The sequence below is a fragment of the Lates calcarifer genome, linkage group LG13 (assembly GCF_001640805.2).
Source record: "Lates calcarifer isolate ASB-BC8 linkage group LG13, TLL_Latcal_v3, whole genome shotgun sequence".
NCBI classification, from domain to species: Eukaryota; Metazoa; Chordata; class Actinopteri; family Centropomidae; genus Lates; species Lates calcarifer.
Window position 1 is genome coordinate 21,016,246 of NC_066845.1, and position 13,165 is coordinate 21,029,410.

The window sequence follows — 13,165 nt, forward strand, 5'->3', positions numbered from 1 at the left end:
GTGACAGATCCACAGAAAATTGTCACCTGACTCTTGAGGGTCCCCTTGACTGTGAAGCCTCTCTCAGTGAAAGGTGTTTCAGTGAGAAGTTCTAGACAAACCTACTGTGCACCTCTTTCCCAGCCTAAAGACACAGGTGGACAGAGATGTTGCTCTGTAAGTGCTGGATGTGTAAAAATGTAACTTTTTGCTTTGGCCATAACTTCGTAAGATGATAAAATATAGCTTATAGCTTTCAGTGCTGCTCCAAGTATCCATAACAACCAACTGACGCAGGTTTAAGATGAGGAAAATGTGAAATGTTTTAAGGTTTATGTAAAACCAGACAGTGCAGGATTCTGCAGCACTAACATAAAGTAAAAGTGTGGACATGGAGCTACAGCTCTGGTTTCAGGACATGTTGTCATGCACTGCAGATTTTCTGCTAAATCTGCCCTGGTGGCTCATGATGTATATATATATATATATATATATATATATATATATATATATATATATATAGAGAGAGAGAGAGAGAGAGAGTTTTTTTTAACAGTGACATGGAATGTCAACTTTTAAGTGTTTTGTTTATGAAAGATAAAATAAAATACCACTGAATGCAATAAAACACAAATGTAAGTCGTAAGTCTGAAAAGAGGCCACTTCACATTTGGTCCTTAGATTCACTGCAGCATTAAATGCCAGCACTTTGATTATAAACTACAATCACATGCATATCTGTCTCTCTTGGAGGCAGAGACTAGAGTATAACGCCTCTGGGCTGCCACATTAAAGAAAAAACAAACCGTAAAATGATGCAGCTGCATTCCACAGTGGTTACACAGGGGCAGAGCATGCAGGGAGATGGAGGAGAATCCAGGATCAGCATGCTGCTACTAGAAGAGAATTACTGGCCTTCAGCCACAGGCTATGAAAACAGTAGCAACAAGTTTTCCGCTAAATCTGCCCTGGTGGCTCATATTCCCCTTTGTGTGATGGTCTGCCTAGATAATCTTCATCAGTAGGTATAAGCCCAAGCAACAGGCCATCTCAGTTACATCTACAGTTCCATCAGGAGGAGAGAACGGGTTCTAGATCATGATGAAGTTTGTAGCTTACTTCACCCTCCTCACCTCCGCAGTTCATGCAGGTGTGCTGAGAAAAAGACAAACTTGTCCCCGGGTTTGTGATGCTTCTCAGTGCCCTGTGCCGCCACAGGCCTGTTACTATGGGCAGGTGAAGGATGGCTGCGGCTGCTGCGTGGTGTGCGCGGCCAGTGAGGGTGAAGTGTGCGGGGACCAGAGCGGTGGTGGCCTCTCTTGCGGTGATGGGTTGCGGTGCGACTCCGCTCCGGGAGCGGACGGAAAGTTCCACAGCTCGTGCGTGTGCGTCTCCTCCGGCCCAGTGTGCGGCAGCGACGGCAGGACTTACCCCAGCATCTGCCGCCTGAAAGCCGAGAACAGGAGAGCCGAGCTCGGTGAGACACCCCCAGTTATTTTGATCCAGAGGGGTCGGTGTGATTCAGGTGAGCTGTGGGAAAAACTTTTTTCCGTGTTTTCTATATTTGATCAGTGAGCTTTTGGGTGTTGTGGACGTTTTATATCATACCTTTATCATTTTTAGATGAGAGCACCAAGACTATTTTTTAACGCTGCTTACTGTCATTATGCATTATTAATGCTGTCAGAAGGCAGCCACTTTTATAATAATAATGATAATAATAATAATTATTATTATTATTATTATTATTATTATTAACTAAATGGGGTGATTCTGCAGTTGTAAAGACTGCAGAGAAACTTTTTATACAGATTAAACAAATGACATACAAAGTGTCAGTTCCTTAAATGATGTTGATATTTATTTAAATGTTCTTCTCCCCTCCATAGTTTGTGGATAGCACTCACAATTCATTCATTTTACTGCAATTTATATTCTTGCATTTGTAAATCAGCCAATCATCATCATCATCATCTTAAGATGTAGTTTAAAAAACTTTAATGGTTCCAGCCAGTTAAAAGTGGAAAGTGTACATTGAAAACTGTGTACACTGCAAAGATGCCCAATCAAATTTGAGTGAAAACATTTCATATTTCTTTTGCTCGAAACAAGCAAATTAGACTACCAGTGTGGTAAGACATTTTCACTTGCCGGACATCAGGAAACACAAATATCTGTCCCCTGATGTCTGGACATCAGAGGGCATTATAGTGCTATTCTTGTTTCTAGATAACAGAATTTCACTGAGGTAATACCTGTGCAGAGCCATGCCCAAACAAAGTTTGAAGCCACAATCTTCAAGCTGGGAGAAATGTGCTGATTGTTTGACCACCATGCCAACAGACCAACTGCACACAGTGTTTAATAATCTAGTTAAATTAAAATTATGTAATTTCCCCGAGGGAGTCATCCCAAGGGGATCAATAAAGTCCGTCTAAATATCTTGACATCTACTGGGTGGACATGGGACAAAGTGTTACAGACACTGGTGATCCCCTGATAATGAATCTCAGTGACTGATTCTCTGACTTTTGAGCTAGCTCCATCATCAGTTTATGACCAAACAACTGCAAAACCAATGTCACTCCCCAGCATTTGTTGTACTTGTGGATTGTGCCACTTAACATATGTTAGCATGTTAAGCATGCTAACATCCTGACATCAGCATTTAGCTCAAAACACCATTGTACCTAAAGCCTCACAGGTCTGCTAGCATGTCTGTAGACTTAATGGTTATACTGACGCAGGTTTGTATTGTGTGAATGGGACATATTTTTATTGCTATTACTGGAATTTGACAGCTTGAAATGAATGTCATGCAAACAAAGTCTAAAATGTGGAATTAAATATTTTGTCTCACAAAGTTCAGAACGTACCCTCATGAAAGCTAAAAGGCTAGAACTTTAACTGAGGTGTATTTGCCTTGAAACTTCAGAGCATAAAATAAGCTGACTTATTAGGGTGTCCAAATGTTTGCACATGCCACATTTATTATTTTTCTTCTATTCTTTTGACTTCATGAAATAAAAAGTATGAATACATTGACATTTAAGAAAGAAAAGGTTCATTTGTTGCTGCAGGGATTTTATTTACTTCTGTTCACTTCAAATATCAATATGTTGAAGAATATGAAATATAATGCAAAAAATGTAATGCAAAAAAATAAAAATTATAATTTGTTTATGGTCATATAAAAAAAAAACATACACTATGAAGTGCAATTTACATCAGCTTCTTCAATATCACAGGTGTAAGAGCACAACAGTTTCTAAAGCAGTGTTCTTGTGTGCCTTTTGGTGGAAGTGGCACAGTCTCAAGTAAACATCTATAATGGAAAAGCTGAATCTAATGTGTGATCTGCGTGACGTTTCATGAGCAGATTTACACCAGTCATGATATCAGATCAGGTGACACGTCAAATGTAAGTGGTATTCATCTTATGGATGATCCACAATCATACAAGTCGGCACAGCCATACAGTGGAATGGAGAGGACAGTGAAAGCTACAGTTTACTCTGGGTAGCATACTGTTGATTTGTTAGTAGAGCTCTCTGACATGCAAAAATACTTGGTGTTCTGCCAAAGTTCTGTAGCTCTTGGCAAAAGACACACACTGTCATTTGCATTTAAGGTTGTTTCTGCAGAGACAAGTTAATTTGTGAAACTTTGTAAACACAGTAATAGTCATAGAATGTGGTAACTTCTGGAGGGCGACCACACACTCAATCAGCAGAAGAGGAGAACCTTGGAGATATTAGAAGCTGCACTGCCCAAAGTGACACAACTGCATGTGTCCAGCAGCAGGTTGTATTTTAAATTCATCAAGCCTCAGTATCTGATCAAAAACAGATCAAAGTGGTAGCAAGGTGGCAGAGACAGATTGTGGCTTTGATGTGTACTGTTCTATAAGATTAGAGGTTTGTTTGTGTGCACCCACAATAGTGAGATATAGTATGAGTCAACAAAATACAGTATAGTATTCATACACTATATCAGAGGCTCATATGATTAGAAATTAATGAAATATTAATCAGTTGATTTTCTGTATCTTTCCCAACTATATATGTTTTAGATTCAAATTGAAGAAAGAATCACTGTATGAAATATTCATATACTAGCTGCTCTGTGAATGTAGAGGCTCAGTCTTATAATCAACTCAAAGACAGGAAGGTTAATTTAAAACTGTCTGTAGTTCATCAACAGGACCAAAAAGGCAACAACAAAGCAACAATTGTAAGGAAAACAGGTAAACCAATCAGGCAGAAACACATAATGAGAAGGCCAGAAAAACATACAGTAGACGTCTTGGTGAGAATCTCAAACCAAGTTCAGATTTTACTCATATAGGGCCTTAACAACCTTGCTTTTTTTAAAGAAAGATTTAGGGGGCCTGCACAAGTGGTATAATAATGATTTTATCAGGAGTTGTGTGGTACACTCCCCAACCACCAGTGGTATGGATGATAATTAGATTTTAGTGAAACTATCAGGGCACTCTCACTCACACTCTGTTGCAAAGTAGAAAGTAGCCAGTCCTAAATAGTATGGTTTAGCACACATTGAGTAGCAGAGGATTAACAAAAACATTTTGAGAGTAGAGATTGAAAAGAATGAAGAGACTAAACAGAGACAGGAAGGAGAGGGAGCAGACAGCAGATGCTCATGGAAAAACACGATGTGCATCACATGTAGTTACCAGGATCTGAGGGAAAGGGGCTGGTACATATGCTGGGGAGCTGATTAGGAGATTGAAAACAGGTGGGAGTGGGAGTAATTGCTGGAGGCGGGAAACACTGAGGACAACTGCAGGGCAGGGAGGCTGTGAAAAGACAGGCAGGAGTAATGACAGGCAAACTGATACCAGGAAGAATATGCCAGCAATGTTAAAACAATGTTTTGTGACAATTTTTTCCTAAAATAACAAATTCAGAATCATTTTGATGGTACACTGATTTATAATAGAGAGAATGGGTGCTACTGTCATTCCCACTCTGCTCCAAACACCTGTTCTTGCATTATGTAACTCTGGTGAGCGGGTACGATCTCCCACTAACTTAGAGATAACCAGTGGATGAACTGTCAGAATCAAGCACAGCAAGTTCAAGAGTAATGTCAAACTGTACATCAGTTAAAAAGACTTACAGGTCATTACAAGTATTCTCTGATATTCAGTGAGGAAACCTTGAAAATATCAAGAATTCTAAACAGTTTGCTGCGTTTGTTACAGAGACAGCACCTCAGCTCCAGACACCAGGGATCACCGTTGGCCATGCTTCAGTTCAGTCAGTGGGACTATGCAGTCAGAGCTCTGGTCAAGTGATTGATAGGCTTTGTTTTGTGGTTGAAACTTTTTTTCCCCATACCAGTCATTATTCTGTATGTTCTATGTTCTATGATAAAGTAGTTGCAAAAGCTTTCATCTGTTCAAATGAGTAAAAACTGTTACTATTTATGTATGAGTCAGCCTAATTATACAGATAGAACAGAGATTAGTTTGCTCTCCTTGCAGGTCATAGCAGTCCCTACACAGTCAGCCATCCATTCATCCATTATCTACACGGCTTATCCGTTAAGGGTCGCGGGGGGCTGGTGATACTAGATGACAAACAGGGGATCACTGCAGTCAGCAGGAGTCATCTTCTAGAGAAGAACGTTTGTCCAAAATTCCATGGCAATCCATAACTGTTGAGACATTTCAGTCTGGACCTGGGTTACACTGCTATAGCATGTCTGTGTAAGGTGTCCTAATCTCTCGCCTGTTGTCTTGTGTTCTTAAAGGAATGCAACATCCAGGAAGTATGCGTTATAAGTTCAACTTCATTGCAGATGTGGTAGATAAGATTGTCCCTGCTGTGGTGCATCTGGAGCTTTTCCAAAGGTAAAAACTAACTCAAGAAAGGAAATTAAAAGTTTCACCTTTGCCGCTCATGTTCCTGCAGGTACAGTTGTCTTTTGCCTTTTCTCATGACAGAGTGCCATTTTCTAACGAAGAGGTCTCTGTGTCAAGTGGCTCTGGGTTTGTGGTGTCTGAGGACGGCTGGATTGTCACCAATGCACACGTACTCACCAACAAGCAGAGGATAAAAGTGGAGCTGAAAAGCGGTTTGCAGTATGATGCTGTAGTCAAGGATGTGGACCAGAAGATGGACATCGCACTCATCAAAATTGAACCAGATGTGAGTGCTCACTGTTTCCCCTCAGCTTACCAAGGGCCTCAGATGTCTTTCTTCTGTATTCTGAGTATTAATCCTGCACACAAAGTGGGGTGGATGTTTGATGGAGAAAGGGGCTTTTGCCCACCAAAATGAGACTCTAGTCCTTTATCTGGGAAGTTTGTCATTTGAATTCCTCTGGGTGGTCTTTGGTAATGTCTCATAAATTCAAAGTTTAAGCTATTTTTTATGTATTTGCAAGAGGTGTTCTAAATAAAACATGTCACTTCTCAGACAGGCACTTATACAACTAGCTGCTTTGTATGGTAGATGGGACTGCTCAGAGCTATTTCAGTGAGACTCCACTCTGCATGATGCATGATTAACATTTTTAGTATTGGTCTGAATACAAGAACACCTCAAGATCACAAGGAGTGAGGGGGATCTCTGCGTTTGACTGCTCTAAAGGTGAAGAAATCTGTCTTTTAACAACCAAGAAGGTGTCGACAGCAGTACAATGCTACATCTCTGTGTATTACATTCCTTTTTTAAACTTGCCTAAAAGGTAAATTTGTCGTGACAAAGACTCCATGCCCCAGGAGAAGTCGCTATAAATTCAGCGGAGCATTACAATCCACCCCAGAGATAAATGGCCTCAGCCTGGGATAAGAGGAGACAAGCAGAGACAAGCTAAAGCTTAGTTTAATTTTCTTTATACTCACTACATCCCATGTTAAAATCACAGAGATAGGAAGCTTATAAATGAAACACTTATTTCCAGTTTAACACCTGGTCTCAAGAACATCCCATAGACAAAGATTCATGCAGAGCACCTTATTATCAGGTACATAAATTTGGCTTGAATAGGAGTAATTGAGAGTAAGGATGTAGATTAGTGACTTTAATTACCTAATCTTGACCAAAGTATTAATAACCAGCATGTCCCAAATACTTGGAAATTATTTAAAATGGTTTGATTTACAAACATATTTCCTGTTATGAGAGAAATAAAAGGTACAAATAATAAAATGATATTATAATGTTTAAAAATGTTTGAAAATGGATCCTTCTGTCCAGAAATGTGGGCTTTTGTTTTTGGCATGCATCTCTACCCCAGCCTTGCAAGCTGTTTGTTATGGTCTAATTGGTTTGTGTACAATGCACAGTGCTGACCATGAACAATCAAGAAGCCATATGTCATAAACTGTCATAAAAACCCCAATTCAAATGCATATTCCAAATGCACTGAATACATGTCCAAAGAATGCTCCTAAAAACTGAATAGTATCAGCATGTTCCATGTGTCTTGATCAAAAACATAGCCTCACTGACATTCTATTCAATCCATACTAACCCATAGATACTGGATCTAGAGAGTCCGGTGAGCCTGCTGACCTTAAATACTCTTACAATCAGCTACAATGTTAATCAGCTAATGAAAGAAATAATGACATTATTCCTCCCAGCATGTGTTCCATTCATATTATTTATCCTTATCCTTCTCTGGGGGTTGTTATGTCTTTGTGCCTTGGTGCAGACTCCCCTGCCGGTGCTGCGTCTCGGCCAGTCCTCAGACCTGCGTCCTGGTGAATTTGTGGTGGCGGTGGGAAGCCCTTTCTCTCTGCAGAACACCGTCACCACTGGCATTATCAGCACTGCTCAGCGCAACAGCCTGGAGCTGGGCTTCAAGGACTCTGACATGGACTACATCCAAACTGATGCCATGATTAATGTCAGTGAAAGAAGAACCTTTCTGGGTCTGCATTTGATCTATTTTGTCAGTTTTTGTTCTAAATTAAAAATAAGTAAAAATTTTGTTTTGATTCACAGTACGGCAACTCTGGTGGACCACTTGTCAACTTGGTAAGAGGATTTATAGTGCTGTATCGTGTGCAAAGGGATAATATGATGCAATTTGCATATTTGTTATGCTTTCTGCTATGTAGATGAAATTTCTTGTTTTATTTACAACAGTGAGGACTAAGGTCATGATTTTGTTTTATTCAATACCCAAAGTCTCCAGTCTGCCCCCTCATGTTCAAGATTAAGCCTCCCTCACAGTGTTTTAGGACAAGACCTGATTATGGAGGTCTTTGCATTGTTACTGTGGAATAAAATGATACAGAAAATACATTCATTTATCAAGGTTGCTGCCTCCAGCTTCCTTCCCCTAAAAATGTTTGTTTTAAAGGAGAACAGTTGCCATATCAACAGTACATTTTATAATTGTCCTTTACAGAGATAAGTTATTACAATAACCCATACTTTAAAAGTCTGTATTATGTGTACAAGGAGAAAAAAAGACATAAAAGTTGTAATGCTGTTCTGTTTCTCCATGTAACACTAAAGACTACAATCTCATGGCTGTCCTTCCACTCTTTGTTTAACAGGATGGAGATGTAATAGGCATAAACACTCTGAAAGTGGCAGCAGGAATCTCTTTTGCCATTCCTGCAGACAAAATATACCAGTTCCTTACTGAATCCTACAACAGACAAGTCAGTGGTGAGCAGGATCTTACATTGGTGTACCTGATTTACTGTAGTTACTGTCTCTAGGAATTACTGTATGACCTTTTTTTTCATAAATCATTTATTAATTTGTTCATTCATTTGTTTTTAGGAAATACTTCACAAAAAAAGAAATACATAGGCGTCCGGATGCTGCAGCTCTCACCATCGTAAGTAAACATCAGTTTCTAGAATCATATAAGTCTTTAGTTATATTATACAGTATATGGCTGAATCATTTTTCAGTTGGTATGTACAAACAAAATGTTGATCCAATTTGATCTGTCTAAGTTGGAAAAGAGTTTCTGTAGTCCGTCTTTATGTCCACTTTGTGTCTAGTTTGATCCGAGAGCTCAAGGAGCGGGGGGTCGAATTTCCAGATGTGAGCTCAGGGGTTTACATTTATGAGGTAATACCTGGAACAGCTGCATCCAGGTAAGAGTCAAGTTATTATCTCTATCTCTTTCATTCAGCTCATAATTTCACAAGAAGGGCAAAATATATAATCATATTCTTGTAGATGATTATGACTGACTTTTAATCAAATAAACAGGTCCATCTCTTAATATGATGTATGTCGAAATGAGCGTCACTATAGTGCCTATCTCTTCATCTTAACTGATTTTAAGAATATTTAAAGCTGCACTGATCAATATCTTATTTTAACAATGAATCAAAGGACGATGTGAAAGGTGTCACTTCTCAAACGAAACATACAGACAGTTACTACCAATCCATTGCAGTTCCCCTCAGCTCAACAGAGCATGTCACATATTTCAGCTGATTTTGGTTTACTCTCGCTGCTCATCCAAGGTTTCCAGCCACAGCAGGCAGCTGTTTTCGGCCAAAAAGGTCTGTTAAACCCATTGTACACTACCTGCCTAGCATGAAATAGCAGACAGACAAAACAATCAGCTGATAAACCTAATGAGGCATTTAGCAATGAAGAGCCAAATAGATTTCCCAAGTTGGCCACTTGGTGGCAGTGCAAAAGGCTGAAAGGTTGACACTGAAGCCTTTAAAACTTGTTATAGCGAAAGTGTTAACAAATCATTGCCTGTTTTCACATCCAGCAGACACACAGTAGCACTAGCATTTGGTTGGAGTTGTGTGTCTGGCCAGCTGAAGAATGGGTACAGCAGAGTCAGGTGATTATTCTGTGGGTTCAGAGAGCAACAGCTTTCACATAACAAATGAGTCATTTGATCCATCGCCAACAAAAAGTTCAGCTTTAATATAATTAGTTTTACACTGGATTTAATTAGTCTACATTATGCATATATTGTTGAGAGACTTTCCAATCCTAGCAGGAATATTTAGGAATGAAAAATGAATCTCAACAGGTTTTTGTGTTTCTTTTATCTGCAGTTTCAGTCTGCACCATTATTAGCATAAAAAAAAAAAACATTCCAACCCTAACTGACACAGGCACATGTAATTATCCACCAATGTTAACCTAAAATGTCTTACCTTGTTAAAAGATTAAATATGTGTTTTGTTCCCATCTGTGTGTTTCCAACTAAGATACCACACCAGTGAGTTGTTTTTATTAGAATGTGTTACTGGAGCTAATCAGTATGATGCACAATTGAAGCTTGTTGAGGCACTAGGTTTTACAAAATGCAACAGCAGTGTAGTGAACTGACATTTGGAGGCTTCTGGATATTTTCTGAGGTGTGGAATAAGAGTATCCCTGCAGCTCTCAAGGCTGCACTGTATAATTCTATATTGTGTAATCTTCCCACAGGCAAAGCTCTGACATCTTTCTCTTGGTGACGACCAAGAGAAAGATGACTCTTTAGACTCTCAATATTCTTAATAGGCCACCACTGCCTCCTGTGACACTGAAGCCTGAAGCTTTGAACAGCATACACCAGTAGTACAGTACAGCACAACAAGGGATGTCAGTTTACCATGAAAATAATGAACTGTCCCGTATTCTGCTTCCATTCCTCCCTATTATCTGGTGAAATCTGAATGTAATATTTAACTTTACTTTACAGTCTTGCATGCTTTGTCAGACAATTTGCATAAGATCAACAGTAACAGTAATTGCCTCAAATATAAATGTCAAGTAGTACAGTGCATTATAACGCTATGATCCCACTGCTAGTTTGTCTCTTAAGGGGGAAGGAACCTGACACAGGAACAGACTTGTCTAAAGGTCAATGATGTTTTCCTTAGGGTATGAGAGTTACCCTGCTGGATTGGGTCTGTTTTGGTAAGGCCTTTCTGTGTGACTTAGGTGTGGTGTTTTTTCTTCTGCAGCGCAGGAATAATCGATCAGGACGTCATCATTGGCATCAACGGACAGCCTATTCACACCACACAGGAAATGAGTGAAGCTGTCCAGAGCGGTGCTGTGCTTTCAGTGGTGGTGAGACGAAAGGATAAGGACATTTCACTTACTCTTATTCCAGAAGAGATGGACTGAAATCAATGGCTTTATATAAATAAATAAATGTACACAATCAGCCACAACATTAAAACCAGTAACATCCAGATGAATGTTCGGGACGTTTCCCAGCACAACATTGAATTTTAACAAGATGGTCAATGTCATTCACTTCAGTTCACATTACAGCATTATGATTTCAGGTTAAATGAGTGTTTCCTCGCGTGAAGAGGGGCCGTCTATCTGTTCATGGCTGATATGACAAGATCAATTTCTCAGTTTTTTGATGAGAACAGAGTTCCATTCACCTTTACTGCATTGGGATGGATGCACAAGTCCCACAGATATGTATCTCCAAATCTCAACAAATAAAACCACAACTATCTGCATAGCTAGATGAAATGAAAGATAAGAACATTATATCTAATTTGGGTGAAACAATCCATCAAATGTTTACTGGTTAATATTGAGTGTTGTGTAATTTTTTAAATAATGAATGTAACTACTTCTGATTGAATATCAGAGCTGGATTTGTATTATCATTCCAAAAGTTCAGAATGAGTTTGAAGAGTTTTATGATTTCGCCTGCAAGTCACTGCATAAGAGATGCACTGGAAAGCCAGTCTAAGACTCATGCTATTAACTATGACAACAGACTATATGACTCATGGTTGTGTTCAAATTTTATGAAGTTAATGCACACACAACACAGCTCTTATTTTCAGTCCACAAACCTTGTAAATATATAAAGTTTTTCTTCAATATATGGCCAGTGAATATATTAAATCAAATATGTACCTGCTCCCTGGAGAGCAGTATTGATGCTGAGTGGATTTCCCTAGTGAAATCAAGTAAATTGAATTGTTTACATTATGAGCTGATTATTGTTATTGTCAGCTGGCTAGTGTCATTAAATTGTTATGTGCCATGGTGGCAGAATATTGAATGGCTGTTGCACAAATCCCACTGCAAAATATTCACATAGCATATATAACACCACAACTTGTGGTGTTGTATATAATATTGTGAACATGCTGACTACTTGTCATTTGGCCAGTGTAAATATATTGAATCTCAGTGTGTGTATGGCGGTAAAAGTATATGGAGAGTGTTTTTAGTACTATAGTTGACAATGCACTTATTTTTTTGACACTGGTGAATATCATCTGTGTACATACCGGTACATGTAATAACAGTTTGGGATACCGATGAGTGAAAAAGTAAAGAATAAGCCAGGTGTCTTAGTAAAGTGATCAAATAAATGCTGTCATTGTAATTACATATTACATGTCAGTAGTTTTTCCCTCTGATGCAATTTATTTTCTTTACATATGAGAAATTAATTCATGTAGCTTCACAAACATATAACCTTTGTATCGGATCATGTGTCATCATCATGCCCCTGATGAGTACACCTAGTCTGACAACGACCCCCAACCTCTTTACATATAAATCAAGGTGTTCAACTTGTATTTAATGGAACCACTTCACTTCATCCATGGTGCTGACTTTTCTTGTCTGTCCATTGTCATAGTCACCTACTGGACATTATTTTCTTTTTCAAATCAGTTTGATTTTCAACTTTGTTTCTGGCTTCAGGCTGATGGAATTAAAGGTAAAGCCCAATAGTAGTGTATTATTATTATATTGGTGTTTAATAATGATAGATTAAATTAGCTTTTTAGACCTGTTCTCCCATCTGTCCTGTTGGCAACTGTTTGCTCAGTGGACAATAAGTTGGACTTTAGACAGACCACTCAGCATGAAAGCATGTGCTGCTACATATTGTTTTCATTGAAACATGGCTTCATTGCAAGATTCCGGACATGGACTGGACATTGAGCTGGATTGGTTAACTTGCTGTCGAGCCAAAAGCAAATCATCACTGGACTGTGTGTTGTATATCAAAAAGAAATGGTGCACAAATTTTGTTTTTACATCCAAACACAGTTTATCTGCTAGTGGAGTTGATGATCATGTAATGCCAGCCATACAATCTGATGTGGGAGTTCATTGCTGTTGTTATTGTAGCAGTCTTTCTGGTACCTGGAAGAGAGACAATATTAGCCCTATTCTGGCCTCTCCAGTACAGTTCAGGGTTGATTTCAAGGTCCTATTAGACCTCCTAA

General features: G+C 39.0%; 1 protein-coding gene across 1 annotated transcript; it reads left to right on the top strand.

Annotated features, from left to right (window-relative positions):
* The first annotated feature begins 758 nt into the window (after positions 1-758).
* Positions 759-12,317, top strand: htra4 (HtrA serine peptidase 4). Its single transcript, XM_018668272.1, has 9 exons — positions 759-1,504; positions 5,758-5,857; positions 5,951-6,155; positions 7,669-7,863; positions 7,962-7,994; positions 8,522-8,636; positions 8,754-8,811; positions 8,981-9,076; positions 10,910-12,317. The coding sequence occupies exons 1-9, from the start codon at positions 1,078-1,080 to the stop codon at positions 11,073-11,075; spliced, it is 1,395 nt and encodes a 464-aa protein (XP_018523788.1). The 5' UTR covers positions 759-1,077; the 3' UTR covers positions 11,076-12,317.
* The last annotated feature ends 848 nt before the right edge of the window (positions 12,318-13,165 follow it).